At 44.3% G+C, this 27,744-nt stretch overlaps 1 protein-coding gene across 2 annotated transcripts in view; it reads left to right on the top strand.

Moving 5' to 3' along the window:
• The window catches only part of efna5b (ephrin-A5b), an 85,202-nt gene extending 58,220 nt beyond the window's left edge, over positions 1 to 26,982 (top strand). The window contains exons 2-5 of one of the 2 annotated variants that reach the window (XM_058635911.1): positions 12,134 to 12,426; positions 24,584 to 24,649; positions 25,073 to 25,153; positions 26,782 to 26,982. In XM_058635911.1, coding sequence (XP_058491894.1) covers positions 12,134 to 12,426; positions 24,584 to 24,649; positions 25,073 to 25,153; positions 26,782 to 26,906 — 565 coding nt within the window. In that variant the 3' untranslated portion in view covers positions 26,907 to 26,982. The remainder of the gene's footprint in view (positions 1 to 12,133; positions 12,427 to 24,583; positions 24,650 to 25,072; positions 25,154 to 26,781) is intronic. The other variant, XM_058635912.1, reaches the window with a different exon arrangement.
• The last annotated feature ends 762 nt before the right edge of the window (positions 26,983 to 27,744 follow it).

Here is a 27,744-nt window from a genome sequence, read left to right on the forward strand (position 1 = left end):
CTCTGCAGGGCGGCACAACAAAGTCATTCCGCGCATCCTTTTGTTTGACACGACAAGAAAGCGCCGTGGACGTGACAGAGTTCAGGTTCCGTCAAACCAGTCCTTGTTCAACAAGGTGGGGCGTCGGGGATCAGAGGCAAGGACGAGACTGACTGCTTCCACTTTGCATGTCCCGTCTGCCGTTCCCTCTGAAGGGAAACACACGGACAGCTCTCTCTAAGACGACAAAGCGTAAAGAACACACACGCAGGCATCGCTACAACCAATACATTTTTAATTCGAACTTTATCGCTTTTTGCCTGTGTGCATTAACACTGCACATGGCCTATCTGCAATGAATGCACGCACACGCCAAGCTTGACCAAGGCCTCAGTGATGTAAACCATTTGTAATGAGGTCAATACAAGGATAAGTGCAAACTGGCCCTGAACTGCACACTTTAATTTTTGAGGGATTTATGAGTGCACTTGCACATATTAATATATATATATATATATATATATATATGCATTCAGATATGTGTGTATGTGTGTGTGTGTGTATATACCCATATCTATATTATACAGTGACCTTCCGTGCCCTTATATAACACAGACTTTGCCCACAATAAGACACACGGCCCAAGTACCCGACACACCACTTAACCCCCTGCGTGGGACCTTGACAGCTTCTCCATGGGAAGCTGACCCTGCAGGTCCCGGAAAATGCTTTCCTCATACCAAACACTCACACACACACACACACACGATCTCACAGATTTAATACAGACTTTAACCCTGCACATGCATACACACATGCGTACACGGCGCTGGAGGAGCAAAAGGGCCCGTATAGCTTTTTAAACAGGCATGAAGAATTAGGAGAGAGGCCCATATGTCAGCCCCCCCACGGTTGATCGTTTTGGAGTTACAGCTACTGCTCTGTTCTCCTCGCTAGAGCGTCACATCCCTCTGCCTCCATATATCTTCCTCTGACAGACACGTGTGCAGGAGCGGACAGTCAATGCACATGTGCAGGACACTTCTACTCCTCGTTTTTGCCCCTCATAAAGCCAACATTTTAAATTTCTCTCATCCCGTCGTCCTCTAATCGACTCGCCCGAGCAAAATGTGTATGAAAATATTAGGAAAGGCGAATAAAAAGGTGGAAACAGCAGCCGTGTTCAGTGACGTTGCCTTGTTCCGAGACTGGTTATTTCATCTATCATCTCCCCATTACTGTCTGCTCTTAAAACATTCTGCCTTTTACAATCAGCAGATGTGCTGGAAATCACCTCCTCTTTGCTTCAGCGGCCACATCCACCACATCACACGTCTGCCAGTTCTCCGGTTCAATAACAAAGTCATAACATTGGGGATGTTGGTGAATTTCCAGTGTCCTTAAAGTAAATGAGTGAACTCAGATTCTGATCAGTGCGATAGGTTTTCACTGACAAGATGTGAGCCTTTTAAAAAAAAAAAAAAAAAAAAAGAAAACACACTTAATTTGGTCATGTTTCCAAGATGATAGCCATCAGGGAATATTGCTGTGTTTCTGTTATCTGATGGCTGTGTCAACACTGCCTCCTGATGTGTAGACTACCTTATGACTGAGACATATATACACCGTCTAGACAGATGCCGATAACGAAGGCTGCAAAACATGACATGATGCGACAGAACATGCTGTTGGCGTTCAAGTATTTTCTCAAACTTCGCAAATCCTTCAGTGCAGGAAAGGAAAAATATATACTCATGTGTGTTATGGAGAGAAAAAAATAAATAAAAATAATAAACCACATCCCGTGACAAAGGTCTAAGAAAGGAAACAGACGTTTTAAATGAGCGAAGTAGAGTCCAGATCTCCAGCTGTCACATGACACATCATCTCGTTTTGGGAGCCAAACAAGCATGGGGGAGCGAGCGGTGGAAAGATATAGATTACGATGGATAGGGTGAGAAAATCAGCCGAGGGCAAACATTTGTGGAAGGAAAACCAACAAGCTTAGACTCCATGAGGTGGGCACTTGATGCCAAGCAAAACATTTCTTAACATGATTTTATCTGAACCAGAGTTGGGGAAGCCTATGTAAAATGAAACTGAGATCAAACATTGACCTTGAAAATATATTGACTATCGTGAGCGAATTGCTCACCTCTTTATAAACAGCTATACAATGTCATATAAATATAAATATAATATAAATACAGTAGGTTCATACATTTAATGTAAATGAACACACTGTGGGGAGAATGCAGTGACAGCCTTGTGAAAATCAAACCGTGATCTTTTGAATTATATCACAAGAAGTGTGCACAGTGCAACAGCCAATCAACACCATCTCAACACATCGTGCTTTGTGAACTGCATAAGTTATTTCCATGATAACGTATGCAGTATGGCAGATAAAGGATGGGATGACAATGAAATGCCCTTTTTCAGCCATTTAATTGAACAAAAACCGACGTCATACAACTGGACTTTAAAGGGTTAAGCTTTCTCACTTGTTGAGAGGATTCCTCAGGCAATGAAGGTTTCCGCGCGACAAGAGAGATTTAGAGACAGGCATAACAGCAGCTACAATCTGTCAGTGAGGCAATTGCATCCCGCAGACAATGTACGACTCTCACCAGCTGGCTCCCCACTCCCCACTCCCCCCCCGCGTGCCTCACCCTTTACGGTTTACATAGAGTACCGGCCCACAGGAGGCTTAATGCCCGGGCCATGCACGCATGCACACACAGTAACCCGTGCAGCACAATAGACTACACTCAGCCAGTGGTTTGTGACCTGTGAAAGGGGCAAAGGGTTTTATGAAAGTGGTGACATTATAGCTCCCTGACACAGCTCCACGGCAACCAACCTTCAAGGTCACTCAGTGTGTGTGCGTGCATAAGTGTTAGATATACATATACAATATATGAGTGGGCCACATGTGTGTACACATGGCTGTGATGCGACGATTAGTACGGTGAAAATACAAAGATGAAACAGACAGGACACAGGTACGTCTGTTTTCGTCACTGACTCCTCTCGTGTCATCTGTGCATCTTTCTTCTGCCCACGTTTTCCCCTTGTTTTCCTCCATCTCGCGGAGCTTCAAAACACACACACACACACACACACATACACATAAATGCCTTTCTTCTTTTCCCCTCCTACCACTCTGCACCCCTCCTGCGTCCTTCCTTCCTTTATTATTATTATTTTTTTTTTTGTTTTTGTCCATCTCTGCCATTTTTCCTACTCATTTCACTCCTCCATCCATCTGCTGATCATTTGTCCGGAGAGACTGAGACAAGGGGCGAATGGGGCTTGCGTCGAAACAACAGAAGAAAAGTGGGCTGTCATTCTTCCGTAATGTCTCATACACAGGTGGCGGATGAAGAGAAAGGGAGGCAGGAGGTCAGGAATGTGTTTGTAATAGTCCTTTCAAGGGATATGACGTCGGTCTAATGGACGCAAGCTCTCACTGTTTCTGTGTCTTTTTCTTTTTTTTTTTTTAGACACATCAAAGTGCCTCCTTTCAAAAGCAGAGTAATAACCAGTCTATTAGTAGAACAAAAATCCAAAATACAGAAAACATCGTATCATATCAACTAGCAAGAAATTATGAATACTTCAGTCACCCTTTTCTATCATTACCTCATTTCAGGTGCTCTAATTCATTGTCAGTTATAACTACTTCTCAAATGTGGTGAACACTGCCTGAAAGTCCCCAAGATCGGCTGTGATACAAAATCCGAACAGTCGGGTCAGGGTAAAAAAAAGAAAATGGTGTTGGCTCATTAGTGCCGGCTGCTGTTTTGTCAGTGTAGGAATTGTTTAAGTTGTAGTTCGACTCATCTTGTGCTTTTGTTTTTCAAAAATGTGCCAGCGCTGCCTTGCATGTTCGCCCTGATTAATGTCTCGCTGCTACTTAATACTTTCAAAAGGCAAAGCCTTCTATGCTTCATATCATTTTTCTTGCACATAAGCATTTCCTGCACGCAGTGATTTTAGTATAAGGAGAAAAAAAAAAAGGTTGTGGAAACATTATTAATTTAAGGTCTACACCGGGGATATTTTCGTAGTGCACCGATTGTATTGTGATGAGAAAAGGAAGTGAAAATGGAACAGATTTTATTTTACCTATAAGAGGTCTTTTTACACCGGGGACATCGTGCAAAGTCACCCACCGTTTTGCAAATCCACACGTACACCTCTGAAGCTTTTATTGCATCTGTATTGACTCATCTATGGCACTGCGCCCATTCAAGTGTCTCTGTTATGTCACCTGCTCGCATGTAAGCATTCATTGCTGGAGACACATGGCAGCTTGAAGCAGCCAGTGGGGCGTTTGTGTTTTACCTAACCCTCTAGAAGCTTTGCTCTGCAAGCCATCTATTCAGAGGCAGGCGCGGGTAAAGGACTAAACGACAGAGCAAGGTTTGAGCTCTGCCACTATCTGACGTGATTCTCTCCCTCTCTCTCTCTCTCTCCGTGTCTCGCGTTAGAAAGACATGCTACGCGGCTGCTGTTCCGTCTCAACTGACAAATACCTTGTCACTATAAAACAATGAGTTATGATTAATGGCAAACACGTTTCACCGCCCCGATCATTTATGGCTATTAATTGACAGTGACTGTGCATATGCTCGCGCGTGTCTGCGCGCACGCACACACCCACTGTGGTTCCTGTAAACATGTCGGAGCTTACAGTATTTACAAAGGAACTGAAGTAGGTTTGGGGCAGCAATGATTCAGGAGAATGGCCTCAGGGTCTGACAGGATGTTGGGGGGGGAGGAGGGTGGGGGGACGGGGATGTGTCATTTTTTCCCCCCCGACTCCCTTGGCGACGAGTGGAGACATAAAGAAGCCCTTTTACGCGCAGAGAGATAAACACAGGCTCACATACATGCACCATGCCATTCACGCGCATATGTAACGCCAATAAAAATGGTTGTTTGGCAGAGTAATGAGTAGACATGAGCTCAGAGGAAGTGTACTGTGTGTCTGTCTTGCTTTTGTCTGTCTTGCTGATCAAGCGGCCGGAGTCCGACCGCTCGCGGTATCACTCAGCACCCACAGCAGAACAAGAACTTGTCTGTCACTACTCTTAATTCATTGTCTCCGTGGGGGGGGGGGGGGGAATGAGTGCCGACAGGCATAAATGGCGTAAATGAATATCGTAGGATCACAGTCGCTGGTGGAGTAAGAAGAAGGAGAAGAAGAGAGATGGAGCAGTGGAGGGCAGAGGGGATAGAGAGACGGGGACCGAAATAGGGAGGAGAAGTGAAGGGGAAAGAGCAGAGACGGGAGGACCAATGAAATGTGAAAGAGGGAGACATGAAGGAATGCATGGGTACCTCCCTGTGTCTCTCACTGATGGCAGTCAGTATATTATACTGGGTTGACCACCTGCTCTGAGCCTGGAGTGCACCCTCCATAAAACTACAGCAGATGGACACAGTAAAATGCACCATAGCCAGCAGCTATGTATATATACGTGTGTGTGTGTGTGTGTGTGTATTACAGCAGATACCTTGTACAAATACATTAAAGTAAGCATACATTCACACACACACACACCCCTGCCTTCTACTTTGTCCCAGAGGTAACATCAGTAATATGTGATACCCTATAGGTCTGATCTCTTCACTGTCCTCTCCCTGGAACCCCTCCCAGTGCTGTAAGCCTATCAGCCAGTTAGCCGGCAAAGGAATGCGCCTGTCAACTCGTATGTCGTCAAGTGACACTCTCACATGTTCTTCGCCTGACTTCACCGCTCTTTACTTGTTCTCAGCCTAGTAGGTGGTGGTTGCGCCTTGTTCTTTGATTGATTGTTTTTTTTTTTTGTTCCTTTAAAAAGGTGCTTTGTAATTGAATCAGTGTGAAGGGGCAAGAACATGAAACACGAGCTGAGGTTTGAAGAACTTGTGTCTTATTTTCCGAGTTCTGGCGGTGACTATTATTATTATTATTATTATTATTATTATTATCTGTTACCAACTGTACACTGTAGTCATTATGTGCATTTCTGACAAACGTGGCAACGTTTGACGAAATCACTGCAGTTGAGCTGCAACATTAGACGCCTTAATCACAGTATTCACACATACGGCTCTGCAGTGCGTCATCGTTGCCAAGTTCTCAGAGGGTTCTGACTAAAACGTTGGCCCGCCTGACGCCCTCGTGTTTGTCCAAACCGTGAGACTCTGACATTTGATCGAGCCATGTAACAGTCCGGGGGGGTGACGCAGCGCGGCCTTGTGATTGTTAGACAGGTTGAGAAATAGTCTGCTGTTTAATGATGAGCTGTAATACGAATAGCCCATAAGGTGTTTTTTTGTCATTGCTCGCCAGTCTGCTAGACAAGACGGAAAATGTTTTCACTCTCGATTTACCTGAGAAGAAAGAGGCGAGGGATTTCCTGGGTTAGCGAGGATTTCACTTTACAGGCAAGTGATGACTGTTGAGTGTCAATATTGGATTGAGTTGTGTGTGTTAGTCAGCCCATAGTTCTGTTTTCCATTACACTCCTTTGCCATCAGCAATAACAACGTGGACACCTCTCCGGATAAGCCGAAACACCAAGAGCGATCAGATGCCGCGGCCTCTCGTCTGTCCCCTCTGCCTCTCTTTGTCTTTCAAGTGTTTCTTTCGGTGCCGCCTTTCATCCTCCAAACCAATTATCTGCAATTAGACAACTGCACAAACTATATCAAGAAGTGTTCGTGACTAACATCGGTGGATGACGTGTTGAGAGGTCTTGAATAGGCCTTTGCTCGTGTATTTTAGTCTGGGTTCAGTCAGAGTTCATGTCCTCTTGGGTAAACATAGTTTCCCTCCAGACCAAAACGGACAAATGATCTTTCACTTTAGCAACACGCACATGTGTGTACACACACACACACACACTTCCACATATGCATGCTCACACTCAACAGGAAGAGTTAAGAACAAAACAATCTCAGCGTTGCCTTCTAAGGCACCAATACACTTCTAGTTTCTGGGTTTACTGTGATTTGATTTATCTTGTAATGCTTCATTGCCCGAGGGCTACGAATTGAAAATATATCTTAGGTATGAATTCCAACAGGGAGAGGTGAAATAATGTAAACACGTCTGATTTGAGGTCATGAGCGAGACTGGGCCAAGTGGGAAAAAAAAAAAGGAGTAGTGAGAAAAAGAGATGACAAAAAAAAAAATGAGACAAACAGATGATATTTTTATACTAAGGTAATGGAGGTTTGACTTTATTATGCCTTCATCCGTCAGCTGTGTGTAAGGACTACAGTCTTGACAGCTCTATACTGGACACAAGAAAAGCAACATGTATGTGTGTGTGTTTTCTACAGCAGGGTTTTCCAAACTTTTTAAGGATGGCAAACTACTGTGACCCCACTCACTATATACTGTATATATGTCAAGGTGAGCAAATTTGTGCATCATGTAGCGACTCATAAACACACGAAATAGTAAAGGTCACGATTGTGGGTCCCAACCGAGGAAATCACTGTTCTAGAGCATCTGTGTCTCGGCTAATCAAGGAAAACATTTCAAGTGGGACCTTTGTTTTTTTCCCTCCGCTGACGTCTCGTGTTTGTGATGATCACTCTCTGCCTCCCCTTCTGGGTCACTCCTTGGAGCAGTGGTATGTAGAGCATCACGTTACCATGGCAGCACACTATAAAGTTCCTCTCACTGTTGAATCTCACTTATTCAACGGGTTGGATGAGCCGGATTGCTCTCTCTGCCTCTACCTGCAACTGAGCTCTTCTCTCCCGTGTTCTCCTTCGCTTTCTGTCTGCAGCCACTGGTGCAAAGCTCAGAGAAGTGGTTGATGGGAGTTCACTGGGTACAGTGTGTGTGTGTGTTTGTCTCCCTGTGAGAATGTGTGTGTGCCCGAGCGTATGCACAGCAATGTCACTGGGCTGTGTAATTGAAATGGAAATGAGCCAATCAGCGACTGCAATGGTGTGCTACCCCTACCCTGCATTAACTTCAAGATTCAAGCTCTCCCAAACTCACCCTCTCTGTTTGTGAGTCTACAGTTGTGTGGCCTACGGCATCTGTGTGTGTGTGTGTGTGTGTGTGTGCAAGTTTGAATGCGAGTACTGGCAGTACCTGGCCCCTCAGTTTCTCTCCTGACGAGCTGGTATGAAAATGTAATCAGTTGGTTATCGGGATTATCCGCCTTTATTCCACTCACACACACACACAAACACATGTGCGCCCACATGCTGCGTCCAGCTGATTTCCCTGGCTTTGTGTTGTGACCCACAGCTCATCGGGACAGCTGTGGCATAGCAAAGACCTGCAATTATCACTGTTTGACAATTAGCCTGCTATCCAACTTTGCTCCATAATTACCTATTTATTGCTAGGGGCCACCACCGCTACACTATGCGACTGCACTGTTCCCAGATGAAGAAAGGATTGATACTCATTAGTGTATTCTTGTCAAGTGCACGGAACTGACAGCGGTGGCTGGGCAGAGTGTGTGTGTTATTGGAAACAAGGCTTACACTGGACATTATCTCAGCGTTAAAGAGGAATAATGATATGGAACGTAAGCGATCACTGTCTGCATTGAGGAGCCACCTTCTCATGTGGAAGAACTCCTTCTATATATAATGTCGCTTTTCCACTACACAGTACCGCCTCGTTTGGTTGGTTTTCCATTACAATACAGTACCTCCTTTAAGGTGGGCGGGGTCATCACAGCACAGCTGCATGAAACACACACACACACACACACACACACAAGCGAGTGACTAATGACTTGTAAAGCAGTTGTTTTTCGATGTACTGAATCATAAGAATCGGTTAATAGAAAAGATTTGTTCTGTACTTCTGTTAAATGATAAGATTTTAGACATTTTGGTGCTAAATGTTGGAGATGAACCCACATTTTAAGGACCATTAAGTCTTTTTAAGTGATCTATACTTGATTCTTGTGTCGGACTTCCTGCTCATGCCTCGTCCTTTGCCGGCACTCTGACCCAATCAGTGGACTGACGACGTCACGCATAGTATCAGCTCAGCTCGCTTTGAACCTCGCCTTACCAGGTACTTACACCAATGGAAAAGCAAAATAACCGAGCCGTGCCGTGTAAAGGAAGAATAAGGAATCACTTTTTGCAATTGTCGGATTCCACTATTTACAGTACTGACTTTAAGTGAATAAAAAAGCGCTGAGTTTATTAATTAAACACTGAGAAAATCGAATTATACCATTGGCATACACTAGACAGAACAGCATATTGCTGACAGACACGCACACAAAACAGCCAATTGTTTAAATGGATCTTTAATTTACAGATTCTTTTGTACCCACTGGATTGGCTGATCCTACTTCATCTTTGCAATGACTCTCTTCTGTTGGGCGCGCATTATTGTTCCCGTCACTCCGGCCTATATTTCACTCTTTGGGATTCTAACGGAGCACAGCCTTGATTTACATTCCACCGGTGCGCGTGCGTCCGGCAGAGGTTAATGTATGTTAAACAACACATGTTCATTTTTCGTGGAGAAGAAAGCCTGCCTCTTCCTGCTGTGGACTGTTTATGGACGAGCAGCAGCAGCCGATTAAGGCTGCCATCACTATAAACAGAACGCCTCTAAAACCCTTAAATGAATCCCTTGACAACTGGGTTTTTATAAGGTCAATAAACACTCTTTTTTCTCCCCCCCCCCCCTGCAATACATCTTGTTGACAATCCTGCTCTGAACAGACCTGGCGAAAATGTACACGGAGTCATGTCATGCACATGCAGTTTTCAGGGGAATATTCTTTCGTGATAAATTCATGGGTGAGTAACTCCCGCAATTTCTCGGACACTGGGAATCACTTCTCTAATACTATCAGCAGCATTCAGTCTCGGTGCCTCTTTTCTTTTGGATTCCCTCTCTCATTTTTGCAACCTCCAAGCTTCTGGCTGCCTTACTTCTGTCCCTTTGCCAGTGTGCCTGGGACTGATAACACAAACCTAATCTACTGTACGCGCATGGCTGTGTATGCAAGTGGAGGTGTGCACCCACAGTGTGTGTATTGCATACGTGTGTGTGTGTGTGCTATATGTTACAAATGCCCCTGCTGTTCCCTTTTATACGCTCACTCACCCAAACATCCTCAGCTTCATTTGCAGTCAGGGCCACATGCCACTACTCTGGCTGCTGAGGCAAGGAGAGAAGGGCAGCTGACACACACACACACACACACACACACGGATGGGAGGATGTGACCATTAAGTCAGTGACATTTTAAAGAAGCGAGGGAGATGCATGGCGGTTTCTCGGACCTCCACAGACATGTTTGAAACGAGATGTTCCAGATGAACTACTCCATGCCTTAGCTGTAAACACCCTAGCATTGGTATTTACCCTACATGGGTAAACACAGGAAAACAACATGTCATGCCGGCTCATGGTCGCATGCACATAGATGCACATGAATAGACGGCGAGCGCAGGGCTGCTGCAAGACTTGTGTGATCACAGTAACGAGGAATGACTCTTGTTTGGAGTCGCTGCTTGATTGTTAATCATTCGATTATAACAATGGGAATTAAGTGACAAGGTCAGGCAGCGAAGCCAGATTCTCTCCAAATTGTTTTCTGATCCTCAAAAAAAACAAGCCGCCTGGTTTTCATTGTGATTGTAATCCTGCGAAGTTTGTCTAGACATGCTGCAGATTGAAGTAGACGCCGCCAAGCAGGATGAGGGTTTTCAAGGCCTATGTAATGATTTGGAGAATTAAATCAAACATCACATTCTTGAAGAGCTGTTTTGAAAGAGTTACCCATATTTTATTCTGCATCTAAATGCATTTCAATCGATAAAAATCCTTTATTTTTATTTTTAGACCAACCGTCACATTGTACATCTTCACAGTAGACATTTAGTACAATACAGCGATAGAAGACTGGAGAGGACCTCATGGTGGGATAAAGAGGTCACCATGCTGCAGGTGCACTGCTTCACTGCTTTTATCCTCAGGCTCCTCAGAGTCCCCAGGATAAAAATGATTTCAGCTTGTTGTACACTCTGCCCCCTGCGCTTTTCTGTGACTTGTTGAGACCTCCACACAGGCAGCAGTGGTGGGTTTCAATTATAAGTTTCGTCAAAACTCCTGTCAGGTGCTCTTGCAACATTAAAGAGGTGTCAATTATAAACACACACCACCTGGACCCCGGGTGAAATGAGACACTGGCACCAGCTGTGTGTGTGTGTGTGTGTGTGTGAACTAGTGCAACTTTGTGGTTAACATCATCAACTCCTGCAGTGTTTCAAGTGTGTGCCAAACGGAGGGCATCCTTAGTGAGTTCACAGGTGCACGATGTTTCCTCTGGGATGTCCCCCCGTGAACCCTGGGATCAAGGTTGCACCATCCAGCACCCGAGAATAAACGAGCGACGGAGGAATTGCTCTAATTTTAGTCGCCGTAAAAAAAAAAAAAAAATCCTTCAGGGAGGAGACCTATTTTTGGGGCAAGAGAGTTTAAATGGTGTGTGTGTGAAGCTCGTGACAGTGTGTGGCCTTTTGATGAATATGCCTGCATGTATCAAAGCCCTCTGACCCTGTGTGGACTGTTCTAGATCATTGAAGCTGTAAAGATGCCTCAGTGCACAGCCCTCAGTGACAGCCGGGCTGTGTATTTTCCCTATCATGACATTTACTGTCTGGTCCATCCAGTATCGCCGCCGAGATTATTTCAAATTTGCACTCAGCCTGAGGTTGCCTGTCTCTGTGTTTTCGGTATTTTTTTTATTTTTTGGTCCACTAAGCGAAGTGTCATAAAAAAAAAAGAAAAGAAAAGAAAAGAAGTATTTTTCCTGAAAGCATATTTTCTCTGAACTAGATACGTCAGTATGCTATCATTCAGAAGGCAGATGTGTGAGTAAATATCTGTTACAGAGATGGATTTATGGATAAACCAACCCGTCCGAATTTATTGAAGCCAGAGGACAGGAGTGCTGGTGCTTGTAAATTTCCACGTAACACTGGAGGAATACTAAAAGATCAAAGCTGCATTCTCATACCTTTACATTCTCATTTCTGCCCATGACTGAAGCAATGTCGACGCACAAACACACAAACTTGGTGATGAGTTTAAAACACGTGTTTGAATCCCAAATGACCTCTTCATGTGTCTCTCTACTTTTTTTAGGTTCCATCGTGGGGACTACCACATCGACGTGTGCATAAATGACTACCTGGACGTCTACTGTCCTCACTACGAAGAGACGGTGCCCGAGGAGCGGACGGAGCGCTACGTCCTCTACATGGTCAACTACGACGGCTACAGCACGTGCGATCACACCGCCAAGGGCTTCAAACGCTGGGAGTGCAACAGGCCGCACTCCCCGAACGGGCCGCTCAAGTTTTCAGAGAAGTTCCAGCTCTTCACTCCGTTCTCTTTGGGCTTTGAGTTCAGACCGGGCAGAGAATACTACTACATCTGTGAGTCCTGGTCATGACACTATACACGTAAAATTCAAGGGCCACACGATATTAACTCAGTACCCAGTAATTAGGCCTTTTCTTTTGTCTAAGCATTTACATATGTCAGATTGTATAGTTTACCGTTGTAACAGTGATACAGCAGCCAATTCCAATGTGTGTGCATATCAGCATTGGTACTGTGTGGTCTAATATATTCCAAAAAAGGCTGCACAAAAACACTGGCAAAATCAAACAAAAATAACACTTTGTGAACTAGCCTTTTCCTGACTTAGTAGTAGTAATAAAAGAGAGCGAGAGAGAGAGAGATGCATGCAATCATACACCCATGTTTTCACAGGTTCACTACTGAGATTTGAGGGTGGCATTACAATGATCCGAGTGGGCGCTTTCATTCTCTTCTTTTAAGCCAAGCTTTTCCACACTGCTCTAATCACTCCAGAAAAAAAAAAAAAAAAAAGAATCTTCCCTAAAATGGCAACGGAATTCATGGGGATATCAAAGTGAGACAGTTTGAAAGTTATCGCTCACTTTCCCTGCTGCACAACACTATACCCTTTAAAAAATGGGGGGCGCCGCGCTCTCCGCATTATGTTATGGTCCTATTCACCGCGCGGTAGATGTTAAGAGTTGTCTGCTTCCTCGGCGAAGGGAACGGAGCCTATAACTGAGTTCATCTGAAGTTGAAGCCCTTGGGAAATTAGGTTTTATCAAAGCAAGGTGATAGAGTGGAATAGAGTCGAGTTTGTCCTCCCACCACAGACTGTATGCACATGAAGGAGCCCGCTGCCAGTGGGTTCAAGTGACTGCCGCTCACTGGAAATGCATTTGTCATAGGGATTTCACTGATATTACAAAGTAGGAAGCACAGTTTCTGTTTTCATATGGGCTGCATTAGTTCGGTATCACGCAGTAATGCATTGTTGCTTCAGCCGTTGAGGGTGTAGAGGTCTGTGGGCTCATGTTTGAGGGGAAAAACTGCAGGAATTCCTATTTATTGAGGGAAGGGGGGGTGGGGGTGGGGGGGTGACAGTTTGACAGTTAAAAGTCTTGTGCTAAACGCTGCAGGCGCTGGCATATTTGTATCTGTTTATCTGTAACATTTAGACAGTGGTGTTTACGGAGCTCTAGGTGGCTGTCAAAACCCCCGTGTCTCTGCGGTTTCTCTTGTCTCAGTGAGACAACTCTGAAAGACTCGCGAGAGAAGCGGATCTGTTTTCTAAATCGGCATCCTCGTTCTGTTCTTCGTCATTCAGTTTCTCTCTCCCTAGATTTCCTCGAGGAGCTGAGGTGGAGGGGGGGAACATCTCCATGTTAATTAAGTGTTTTGCTACCACAAGCTTGTCCACAAAACAAATGGCCTAAAATCCTTCCTCCAAGTCTTTCCATAGCCAGGTGTTTACCCATTTGTAATATTCAAAAAAAAATAAGCAGATTTCCTTTTGCTTTTATAGGTCAATTTACATGGGCAGCCATGCTTAATGAGACAAGGCAGAAATGGAAGTGTCTAGAGTTGGGAGCATGGATGGGGGTTAGCACGGGGTTATACAATTCATCCTGTCCCTCAAGTCTCTGGTTCTAACATTTTTATTTTTTTTTTCCCCCATTCCTGTTGAGAGATGCTTGTCCTAAGGGCTAGATTAAATTACACTGCAACCGACAGGGCTTCCATGGAACACATCCATTCTGCTGTAGCACGCCATATTGGTTTAGTGGCCTGTGGCTTCATTGGCTATTGAGCGATCCTAGCGTATAGCCTCCCTGGCTACTTTGGCAGATATTAAAGTCATCTACCATGAAGCCATCCGACATGTGATTTCCCAGTGCCACTGTGTCCGAGCTGAACGTCCACAGGACGCAGCGGCAGATGGCGGCTGACAGTCTCCTAAGTGGACGGGACATAAAGCTGAAGGAGGGAACGTAGAAGGACAGAGAAGGTACATCTGCACTTGCCGAGTCACTGGTTTCTATCATTATCTTCACCATCATTTCCATAAGGGAGTTGTACTCATGACCCAACACTGGAAAGATACCTTTGCATTATTCCATTATTCGTATTCTCTTTATACTCTTAAGAACGTAGTAAACAACAAGTAAACAAGCGACATTTTCAAAAGACCATAACCTAATTACAATCTTCTTTTAAGGATTATATTTTTGTGTTAGTATACATTTATAAATATTCACGAGTTAAGATGGAGAAAAAAAACAAATTAAAAAGACTGGCTCGGACTTGATTAGGTCTAATCTTTCATCGCTAATCTTTTTAAAAGGAGAAAAACTGAAGCCACAACATTACAAATCTCCCCTAATCTTGTTTCTTAATCTCGTTTGCTCACCGGAAGCAGCAGGTCTATCTGGCACCGACTGCAACGACGTGTGGTCATTCGAGTTGAAGTAAACTTTGTGGGCTCGTACTTCAACTTCTTATTCTCCTCGTGTACCACACGGTTATTGACGCTCATTGGTCACGTTCTCCGGCGTCTACATTTATCAGCTTATTAAGTTCATTTGGCCACCGAAATAAAAAAGAAATGAATAATTCTATTCTTTGAAAGCAGGTTTGGCCTGTGAGCTACGAGACAGCAGCACACAATACAGTAGTTTATAAACTTCACTGCAAACAATATTAGTACGTGTATGACCATGAGCCATATTAAAAAATCAAAATGTGAAAAGAGTATGACATTTTAGTCCATTGTGGAAACAAGTAACATTTCAGCGTTAAACCTATTCGTTAACCTCAGCCACAGCCTTACAAAATACTCCCAGACCCAAGATAGGAAAAACAGTGTCTTTTTCCAGGAACAATAATCCTGCAAGGGACTGCATGCATGTGATTTTTGTTTTTGCATGTATGAAGCAGGTTAAGTAGTTGCAGCTTTAACAGCCTCTAGCACGGTGCTTGTTGTCAGAAAGGACTCTAAAGCATTTTTGGCAGAACACTGGAAGACGGACGGTGCCAGTAGTTCATCAGAGTCTGATAACATCATACTTGCTTCATAAAGTGAAGGTGAAGGTGTTGGATTTGGGAGAAGTAAATACCTTATTAGACTGTGAAACATGACGGTGGTTCTGTTATTGTTATTGATGGGGAAAAGAAAGACCGTCTTCGCGGCTGAAGCTTGTCGGCTGTCGTGCAGCCACCGGTACACGTTGATTCAATTCCAGCCTTAGCATTTGCAGATGTCTTTTAGGGACACTTAAGCTGATGCAGTTCTGCACACACTCGACATGGTCATTCGAAGGTAGATGTCAGACTTCTCCAGTCGTCACAGGCGGTTGAGGGATGTGACCAGAGTGCTATAACGAGGACATTTTGCGGATAGTGTCATTAACAAATAATGAATGTTAGGGAGCCAAAAGTTCTGAATGGCCTCACCTAATGTTAGGAACAATGTGAATTGTCTGCCTTTTGCCACACGGATCATTTCATTTCATCTCTTACTGTGCGGAGCGGAAGTGATGAAGCGCCCAAGGTTAAAATGTCAAAACAATGAATCTCAAACAGTAATTAGAGACTGTTTGTTTTAATCGGAGAGATTTAATACCTTATGAGGTCAATGATAACTCATAAGTTGCAATTCATCTGTGACGCATCAACAGCAATAGTGGCTACGACCAGATACAACGCATGATATCTTCATTTCAGCTTAGATTTAGGGGTCAGACTTGCCTACATTGTGCAGCATAGATAACAGCATAGAGAATCTTATGCATCATTACCTTTCCGAAGCGCTGGCTACACCACACTTGTGCACTAGACTTAAATGTTAATGTGTCCTGAGGCAGAGGGCACCATTAATGAGTAGAGGAGGGAATTGAATGGGTTAATGTGACTAAGACCTAACCGAATATCTTGTTTTATAACATTTATGGAAATGTCCTGATAAAGAAAACACTCAAACTTTCAGTGCAACCAGTGATAAACTACACGCAGCACAACAAAGAACTTGTGCTCTATATGAGCATATCCAGTATCAAAATATTAATCTTTTTCTCATCAGCGTCAACCTTCTGTAACCAAATGACCTGAGGGAACCGGGTGGGGGGGGAGGGAGATGAAAAATGTGCCCGTAGTGATGTGGCTGAGTAGCTTTCTTGTTTGTAAATGAAAATTAAGATGTCAAATCCTATTCCTGCAGAGAAAAACGCCCGTTAATGGTGTTTTCGCCCCTGCGAGTTTGATGCGGGTCGAAGGTTGATTTGTTGCACCGCTGATAAAATTAGATAGAAGAGACAGGTTTCTGCTGTCATCCGCCTGAACAACACAAACCGCTTAATCAATGTTAGCAGGACGGAGGGAATTTACTTAAATGGAGGTCATAATTCTTCATTTTTTTGTTAGCGTCAGCCTCCCCTTTCTGTCTGAGGCATGTAATTGAAGACAAAAAGAAAACACTATCAGTCAGGAGCCTGATGCGTCGGCAGACAACACCCCGCTGTGGTTTTTTTCCACAGGTCAACACAGGACAGACTGACAAGGGAGGATTACACGGAAGATGTCAAATTGACCGGATGCAGGGTAGATGGATACAGAGTACATCCAATGCTAGAAATACAGTATATGCAGTATTAGCAGTGATAGCTCAGGTGATAGCGGTGATCGTTTTGGGTGTGTGTGTGTGTGTGTGTGTATGCATTAATGACAGACAGTGAGCATAGGCAAGGACAGAAAAACACTTTTTAAGGTCAGGGTTCGCAGTGCACACATAGTTCAAGTGAAACCCATCTCGCAGAATGCTGATGTGAGCACATTTTTTCCTCATATGGACACAAGCCACACTCTTGTATTTGAGTGATTTTAATCTGAGAGGGGCAGAAATCCAATATCGGTGGCGGCTCACTGCAAGAGATGAGTGAGCAGAGTTATAGTGCTTTCGCTGGGCGAGATTTGTAGGAACCACTTGGTGCGATCTGGCACGAGCAGTTAGGGAGGCAGAAACAATCGTGTGTTTTCTTGCCGTTCCGACTTACTCACCTATCCAGACGGGAAGTGCAGTCGCACACAAAGACAATCAATAACGTATCTGTGTGTCACTTGTGGCGAGAGTTATTTTTATAGATATTTCTGGGGCTGCCACTGCAAGGACTAATGATTTCACTGTCCTAAGGTGAGTGTGTGTCCGATTTCAAATTAACACAGCCAGGGGGAGACGGTAGGCAATCATTTTCCAAAAAAAATAAAGACATTTTTGTGAGACTGCTTTCACTCACACAGATGCATGTAGGCAAATATGCAAAATGCAGCACGACTTCATCATTAAAACCAAGCTAACAGGCAAGAAAAGGTTCTTATATTCGTACAGATTTCCCCCTACACAATCTCATAAGGTATTTTCTAGTTTTACTGATGACTACATCCACATAAACCCCTAAAACAGACTCTCTAAGACATGGGCTATAGCTGTCTAGTAATGGATCATAAATCCTGTGATGTACCATGTGCCTTCAAGCTGCTCTCTAGGGGAGCAAAGGAGTAGAGATAGTAGGCAGCAGCAGCAGCAAACTAGTATTAATGGACAAATGAAACAGAGGCAGGGGACAGTGTGTGCACTCTGTAGTCTGTTTATTTTTTTTTTGGAGCTCTGGTCGGTTTGCTAATACTGATAAACAGACCGTGCGGTTCTCTGTGTGGTACGAGGAGGGAACTGGCATACGGACACTATTACAACGCGACCCTTTTTAATCCAATGACGTGAAAAATCAACCTTGTCATTTGGACAACATGGAATATTGTAAAATGCCGGAGAGCTACCTGTGCTCGTGTTCAATATCATTGCACATACTGTACATGAGCAGACTCTGTTTGAAAATGCATTATTCTAATCAGGATAGATGGACAGACATTCCACGTCCGCCCTCCAAGGCTACTCGATCCTTTCTTGTGCTCCGTTTTTATCATCTCTTTAAAAATTGGTTTTGGACAGTGCTCCACAGCTAACCTTCCCCGTGTCACAGCTGTTTGTTTTTGTGTTTTTGCTTAACATGTTGTACCTGCACGCGTTTCAGACGTACGCATACTGGTAAAAACAAAGCGATGTCAAGTTACGACTGGCTGAAGGTGCAGTTGAACAACCTTTTGTTTATTTTGTCAGTATTGAATTGACGCGCGGTTTAATCAATATTTCAACATTTTGAGATTAAACTCAAACTGGAAAAAACTATTGTGAAATTGTTTGAAGATGGGCGTCATTATTTGAAGGTCCTTTGCTGCCTCTGGGCCTGGATGGGTCGCCATCATCGAGGGTAAAACAACATTTGTTAAGGTATCTTACAGGGTGCTAAAGTTCAAATGAAGTAAATACACTGTTAGAAGCCAGGACCTATGTTTCATAGTCCAATAAACATACGCTGTTGAATGTCATCCACGTGAGATCTCATAAGTACATTGCTGATCTAAAACAGTTCTTTAGGAAGACAAAAACTTTCTCCTGAACTCCTCTCTAATGGGTGTTAAGTGTCAGTAAATGTACTGCAAATGCACTAAATGGCAACGCTGCATGTAAACACCCCTGTGATGAAATCGCCGAAAAATGTGCCAATTCAACGGCCAATGGGAACACTCCCAACAATCTGACAGCCAACAAACGGTGGAACTACAGTTATACACACAAAAATGTGGTTCACCAAGGATTACAAGGAACTGAAAACTGAATTTATAAATGAGAACACTGTGGGGGAAACTTCTGAGAAGATCAAGTCACCAGTAAAGGCCTGGCTAGGACAAGCTCATCGGAATCCAAACTTTTTGAAAATAAATTGAAAAGCAGTCAAATGAGCTTGCACACCAGCGAGGCTTTTGGAAAATAACAGGACAGACCATGAGCTAAGCCATCCCACACTTGTTGACAGTGGTTAAGAAACGGCCCTTAACCAGGTTATTCCAGTGTGATCACTAATAAAGAAGTCATCACTTTGCCTGCGTGACACACACACGCTCTGAAACGCCGAGAGATCAGAGGAAAGCAGGGCGGGCAGGTGCTGAGATACTCTCTGGATCTTTTATGATTCATGTGTCCAACAGGCGTCTCTAGAACCTGCTCACGGTTCGTCATCACAAAGACAAGGACATTGTATCCTTTAACATACACTGTAACATTGTTTATACAGTGCATTAGTCATTATTTTAATTAGGTATTTATTTAACCCCTCCTCCCCACACGCACACACACACACACACATTTGTTTCTCTTAATTCAGTGGGCGGATACTTGAGCTATAACAATAGTAATATGGTTCCTAGTAAAACAGTAAGTGCAGTAATGAAACATTATTATGTGTCATGATTTAATATTCCATGGCTGCTTTAAAAATCGCTGAACTCCCACTTGGATTGATAAATCACTGAATTCAAAGTATGAAGACATTAATGAGTCGACAACATTCGAGGGTTTGTTTGTTTGTTTTTTTATTTCCTAGAATACTGAATAATTGGTTTGGACATCATTAAGTTGTCTTTCACAGTATTATTGCTAATAACAAAATGACATGCCCTGCATGGATATAGTGTACAGCGCAAAAGTGTGATCTTGTTGTCGAGTACACTCTGCGCATAATTACAGCTCATCAGTTTCCCTCCGCGTCCTCTCTAAACTCTTTTCCACATTGCCTGTGACCTTGTTTCCTCGGGTGCCAGTAGCATGACGGATGACTTTAGTTTACTTTTTGGTGGAAGCTGAAAGACGCAAGGAAGGAGCAAAAGGCCAGCTATCACCGGGGAGGAAAGTTTATGTTCCCTCTGCTCCCCGAATCCAAATCATCGTCTTTCACTGCTCCTCCCAGCTCCCTCATTCCCCTCCTATTGTGCGTTCACTGTAGTAACAGCTGGTTAATGGGCCTCTTCAGTGGATGGCATCTTCCATCTTCTTACTTCTTATGTTCACACCGCACATATTGTGCAGGCGAGCAAACAGACACACACTTTCTTGGTCTGTTGGTCTGTAGTTTCAAATCATTGCTTTGTTTTTTGGTTTTTTTTTTCTTCTTCCCTCTGTCTCTTAAAAGGTGCTATAATAGAAATGTACAGTATGTTGCTCCGTGAGTGCTTCGGTGTGGGATGAGGGATTTTGTGAAGGACATTCAGTAATTCTGTCAGTGCATGTGTTCACTTTGTCCGGCTCTTTCTACTCTATGTCCGCAATATATAGTAGGCCGTAGAAGAGGTCTTCCTGGAGAGCAGAGCAGCCGATGTTACCTATTTGAGTTTCTCTCTCTCCGTGCCGAGAGCCTTTTTTTAATTCAAGCTTTTCCTCCGTGCACGTGTGTTCTGTTAAAAACGTACCTCCTCTGATTCCACACTCCGAAACCGACATCAATGAACACTCGCAGTGTTTTGTAAACACTGAATAGAAGACATGTCTTCTGGCTGCAAACTGTCTAATTAGCGGCAAAGACATAAACATAGGTGGAAAGTGGCACTAAGTCTTCTGGAAAGGAAAAAGGAAAAGCACATGTTTTTTTCACACCAGTTTTGCGTAATTGAGGCTCCATGCTCACGGAAACGAAACCAAGCGTCGTTTAGCTGTTTTTCCCCATTGTTGTTTTGGAAAAGTTCTCCATAAACACGGCATCGTTTCGGGGAAACGTCCGTCCACATGAAACGCCCCAAAATGACTCTGCAGTGCATATGCCAGGCCTGTACTTGGCGCTGTAACAGGCCTTGAGCATACACATGAAGCATTTTAAAGCCGGGGGAAAGGACGGAAAGAAAGGAAAGAAAACCAAAAGTTATCATAAAGCGGACAGACCAAACGCAAGAGACAGGTGGGACTATGACATACTTTTCCCAAAGTAGCATATCGGTTGTCTACACGAAGATGCAAGGGTGATATTTTGAGATTTTTCCCACAGCCGTTTCCAAAAAGAAATATGATAAAACGATACGATAAAAAAGTTTGCCGGCTTCCCCGGGACTTGCTTTCATGTGGACGGCCCCATCAGACTCCTGGATCTAAATTTGGACAAGGCTTGTTCAGTGTAAGGACATAAGAATTGTCAATCATCAAAGACAAGGCCAGAGGTCTGTTTTTGAGTCTTGTAGAAACCTGAAACTTACATTGTCCCAATGATTACGAAGCCATCTGTGCCTCACTGCTTGGTCGTCTGCAAATTGTATTACGCCTTTGAGTGGGAGAGGTTTGCTCCAAATTTTGCAAGGTTCACTGACTTAGAAGACCACAGATGACTGCAAGTCAAGTTTTTTAATGACAAGTCAAGTCAATTTTATTGATGTAGCCAAATAAAGCTTAATGTAGCAGCTGAATTTAACTTTCATAGCGGAGACATTACACCTCCTTAATGGATAACAAATAATATAACCTAAACTTCATATGCTGTTGAATCTTCCTCTGAAGGGGAAAAAAAAAAGGAGACGTGTTTTCCAGATAACATAACAGTTGCAACGAGGTTCGGGCCGTGATTGAACAATACGGTGCCTAAGCCGCACTGAGCCCACCTGTTTGTTCTGCCGTAATTGGATTCTGCTTCATTCCATTTGCCTTAATGCTGATGCATAATGCAGTGATCTGAGGGGACCAGCCATTAAGAGCCAGGGGACAAGGCCTGGAGAAGTAACCTGACCTCGCCCCCCTAACTCCTCTACCACCACCCCCACCCCCCCCCATCCCTGGGACTTCTTCTCGGGGGCTCTGTCCTTCAAAGCAGCCAATTGCTCGGGCTGGATGGATTGATGGTTCAGGCTGTTGGCCTGATGGAAAACAGCACAGCAGGTGTTGATGTTATGGCCTCAAAGAACAATAAGCTGGCCCTGTGCAGCATGTTCATCCAAAATAAACAGGCACTTGTGTGGGGGGAGCCTGGGCAGAGGTAGAGGGATCTTCACCAAACACAGAACGTAGAGCGGCAACACGCCTCAGTATTCCGCATTATGACATTTAGGGTTTAGAATGCATGCGTTGCGTAACCGGTGAGAGATGAATCACTGTACAATGGTGATATATCGCTTCCAATCGATGCCCAAGATGTTCCCACCGACGTAGGAGGCGGACACCGCGCTGCAGCCAACCTGACGAACATCGCGGCAGCTTCGCGCACAGGCGTCACGACAGGCAATCTTGCCACTTTCATCAGGGCTGTACTTCACTCCCATGATCAGCTGCCTCTGCTAAGTGGCTGGTGTCGATGGGCGCGGACTTAGTCTGCCCTCAACAATGATGAAGATAAGACATCTGGAGGCGGCGCGCGTGTCCGCGTGCACTCTGAAAGTGGGAGCATAAAGTAGTGGTGGGAAAAGAGGAGCGGAGCAATAAGAAGAGTGACATAAATTGTGTGGGCACTGGTGTGTATGAGTGGGTGAGCGACGGTGGCTAAGGTTCATTAGTGTGTCATCGGCTGCCTCCACACTGAAATAATAAGGCCCCCATGTTCTCTCTCTCTCCCTGCCACCCCTCCAGCATCTGCTGAATGTGAACTGAGCTGTGAAAAAGGGCATCTGATCTCGAGGCACCTCACTCGCACGCCGACACATGACTAAGAAACAGATAACAGCTGATGAGGCAACAACGTTAAAATGGCGAAAGCGAGGTCAAAAGGGCAACGGCGTCGAGAGGGAGGGAGAGAGGGAGCGCAACGAGGTGTAGAAAGGTTGCTTTGCGAAATGAGCGCGAGAGAATGTGCCGCATGCATTTTATGAAGAAACCAGCACTGGAGCTCAGGGTCATTCAGAATAAGGGAGCGTGCAAAATGCAAGAGCGGGAATATATTCCCACCTTTTCTGACCCCATTTCCGATAGTTATTAGTCGGTAATTCCCTTAATGAACACATCCTTATGGCCACAGAGATACTGTTTATATAGACGTATACAGGGACATGAATGCTGAAAGTAAGAGTCTAACGCAGAAACGTCAACGTTAATGAAAAAGCAGCCGCTCCAGGCATTTCCAAAAAATTGTGTACCTTTGTGCGTGAGCACACTTCTGTTAGTGTGTGCTCAGAGTATGAAGGCATGCCAGTTATGCTTTGATGAACGATACGGCGTCGCTGACGGATGGGAGGAGAAGGTGACACAGCTGGGACAGAGGGAAGGGAACAGAGAGGTTAGGCACAGGTTCACTGGACAGGAGGAGTTGACAGATCCCCAAATGGTAGCCTTTGGATATGTTTGGCTTTATCGCATCAGCTGTAGGAAGGATCGACAGAAGACAATCAAATGAGGCCCAGAAGACAGCTCTGCAGACATTAGGCTCTCTCCAGAGCTGGAGGGGAAAGTAAATGGCATTGATATGTCACAAGAGTGGGAAATCCTACACTATTATTATACAACAACATATATATATATATTTTTTTTTTTTTCCAAACAACTGTTTGTCCTGCTGCCATGATGGATGGATGCACGCAGTAACAACCCACTGTGCCCCAACTGCCTCGTCTTTGACCCCTGTCCTCATCTGCTAAGACTCCACCTGGTGCCTCACCACAACACCATTAGTGGCACGCGCACACAAATGCACGTACACACACATACACACGTTCTCCACATTGTATTTTTAGTGGAAGTGGCTAATACTCAAAGATTTACCCCCCCCACCCCATAGTCTTGACAGGAAAGGATCCATTTCCTGACAACAACCGCAACGCATCCATAAATGTGGCACGTGACTCCCTCGAAAAGTGTCCCAAGAGGTTTTTAAGGAGTGAAAAAACAACATATAAACTTTTTTTTGGGGATGAATGTAAAGTGTTGGACACCTCGCAGACTTTTTACGCTTCGATCTTAAACAAGTGCAAACGGCGCAGACTCCTTGATCTCCTCTAAGCTGCTGCCAGTCGTAATATTCAAAGATGCAACAATTAAACTGTGAGCAAAGCACTCCACTTTTTCCCCAGAGATATTTCGCGAGCACATCTGTAAATACTTTCTTGCTATTATTCCCCAAGAGCCATGACTAACCCTGTGAAATCCACTTAAGAGTCAACATTCACAATCTGGGGTTCCCCCACCCACCTCCCACCACCCCCGAATAAACGACCTCACTTTTAACAGTTGCCCACAGGAAAGAATATAACATAAAATATTCATGATGAGAAGTCTATTAATGCAGATCATTACAAGGGGAACATACAGTTGGAGACCTACTTTCTATTGTACTGTACATGTTTTATTCTAGTCCTTTTAATCGATGTCCTCTGTTGCAGCCTCCACCATCGCTGAGAACGGGAGGAAAACGTGCCTGAAGCTCAAAGTTTTCGTCCGACCATCAAGTAAGTGTTCTGCATGCAACACGAGTGCTTCGTAATACAGCGTACTCAAGTAATATGTTTGGCTTGGAAATCAAAAGCGTTTATGATGAAACAATTTCCTCCTCTGGTTGCTCCACTTAACCTTTTACTTTTCACTGTCCCAGCCTCTGCTATCATTTATCACCACACAGAACCCCCCCACTTTTACTTGCTAAAGATGTGTTTTGGCAGTGAAAACATGATGAAAAGGATGATAGATGATCATGTCAAATGAAATGCAGGTGTCTTCATACCTCATCTGAATGTTGCCATGAGCTTTGTTGCTTGGGATGTGGAATATCAAGGCTTAGAGGGGGGTGGGGCGGGGGAGGGGCTTCAAATGTCTCTAAACTATTTGGCTTTTGCCTCCTAATGATTTCTGATTCTCCCTATTCTCTGTTATAGACAGCTGTGTGAAAACTATAGGCGTACATGACCGTGTTTTTGATGTAAACGACAAAGTAGACAATACATTAGAACCACGAGGTTAGTATGGCTTCCTGCTTTTTTTTATTCTCTTCAGTGTGACCTGCATACACGTGTACATGTGTCTCTTGTTCTGTCCTTTTTACGCCGTTTGCCTGCAAGTCGATCCGTCTCTTCCACTTTTCCTTGCCTGAGCTGATGGTGTCCCATTGCTGTTACGCCGTACATGTTATACATCGCTGATGGTGTAACGATACGAGTGTTTTACACTCATGTCGTGACCACAGCCTTCCTCACCATAGCTCCACCCACACGACGTTACTGTACTCTTTGCATTACCCTCAGCGACTGGCTTGTACGGCTCCGCAGGGCGAACTCTCGCGACTCTCTATGCTGTGCATGCTCATGTCTTCATACGTGTCTTCACACTGTCGCTCAAATGAAACGCTCTTCACAACACCCACATGCCGCTGATTCATTCCCAGCACCAGCCCACTCCAGAGTCCCAAAACCACACTTGGGGAGTGCACACTTTAAAAAAAAAAAGATGCAACTTATGATGGTTATATTGCATGATCTGTTCGCGTGTCGATTTTCTCAATTCCTTTCTCAATTATGTTTCCCAAACTTTGAAATGAAGATCAAATGTTTTTATTTTTGAATAAAAACCAACTCATAATGGACAGATTTTACTGTCACAACAACAGTTGACAATTCATTGACTAATTAATGAATATCAATAAAGCAATTTGCAATCCTACTGTAAATAAGAAACACGGGCATGACTCTCTATTTCAAGAAGAGCTCCACATACACACACACACACATAAAAAGGCCCGATCTTGAGACACAGTTGATGCCCGCCTGCCTCTTCTCCCGCCTGATTGTCTGTCTGCGTGTTTGTCCCCCTTTGCTACCGCGTGTGCATCTTCCGACGCCCCGCCTCTCTCACCTTGTAAAGCCTGTGGCTCGTCCGCCTGCCCTTCCAAGGAGAGGAATTAAAGCATGAATCTATCACCTGCTGTTGCCCTGTCACCACCTTATCATCTGTTCTGTCTTTCTGTCCTTTGCTGTGCATGGTCCTGCCTATTTCCCATGGTGCATCGGGCACATGGCTGATCACACACACACGTCACCACAGGAACATGATACAGCAACTTAAGTTCACATGGCAACTCAGACTTCACCGTTCACCGTTTCCGTATGTATATAAAAAACCTGGCACTGGATGACCTCATAGAAGTTTCTTGGGTTGTGTTTTAGCACCTCCCATTTCCAATTTGCCACGCCCATTCACTGAACCACTTTCAGACGTACATTTGCGTGCAAATTTTCGTGAGTTGCCGGATATGCTTAGTCCCTTAAAAATGTGATTCATTGCGAGATAAAATAAGAATAAGAACAACGACTCCTTTGCACTCACTGAGCTCGGACCCCGATTACAAAGAAACATGTGATTTGTGCCGCTCTGCATGACATTTTTAGGTCATGTCATGGAACTAAAATGTTTGAAGTGAACTCATGATCATGAATTCCTGTCAGGTTATGGCTTTGCAGTTTAAATATACAAATATTCATGATTCTGTTCACCAAAAGATGTTGTGTTTCTAATGAAAGAATGTTCTAATGTTGTTAAAGTGTGTGCCATAAATAGCGATCAACAACACGTCTTTTTTTCTATCTCTTAGACGACACCAGTCACGAACCCGCCGAGCCTTCCCGAAGAGAAACGAACGCCGCCCCGCGTCTGCAGAAAACGAGTCCGCTCCTGGCTTTGTTGCTCGTCTGCCTCGCCGCTCTCTTCACTTTATAGCGGCTCCCTCTGTCCTGGAGGGCATTAACACCTAGTGTGGCCTGAGTATGCCCAAGGCTGCAGGGAAAGGGTGGGGGGGGGGGGGGGGATTTGGGTGCAGTGAGTTTGCTTGATTGGGTGTCAGAGCAGGCTTCTCAAGGAACCCTCTATTTTTTTCAAGGAAATATTTAAGTGGTCTTTCTCCATCTGTGAGTGAATAAAGTTGATGTTGGAAAGGGGAAAGACAGTTCCCCCTTCTCAAACCTTCAACTAAGATGCCAAATCTCGTTTTTTTTGACACTTAGTGATTCTTATTTTCCCGTGACATCCCATTTATGCCACAGCAGCACTGATATTTACCTCCCCCCCCCACACACACACACATTTACGTACAACGCTTACCCCAGTCAAATACAAAAATGCCTCTCGCGGTCAACAGTAGTTGGGTTTTTACAACGTTTTTAAATATTTGCAGCATCACACCGTGGGGAAACGTAAAGATTCTGGGTCTTAGGAATGATTGTACATAAACAAGTTGTTTTCCCGTGACCTCCCAAGAAGCCTTACACGATATGTTCTTACACCGATTTCTTTGCGCCCGCTCATTCTGCAAAGTTGAAAGATGAAGACGTAAGGAAAGAAGAGCAGTGGGTTTTAAGCAGAGAGTTGAGCATTTAAGTATATGGCATGCACCTTAGCCCGTCCATCATCAGACTGTCCCGTTTCAAAGGTTGCGCACAGATTTCTCGTGATTATGAACCGTGTGTCTATGTGGATAAGCTACTTAGGGATTCAGTGAGTGAGTCCAGAACCTAAAACTTTACTTTCTTGTCCTTTTGTTTAGTGTGCAATCAGTGAA

This window comes from Solea solea, chromosome 8 (assembly GCF_958295425.1).
Source record: "Solea solea chromosome 8, fSolSol10.1, whole genome shotgun sequence".
NCBI lineage: Eukaryota > Metazoa > Chordata > Actinopteri > Pleuronectiformes > Soleidae > Solea > Solea solea.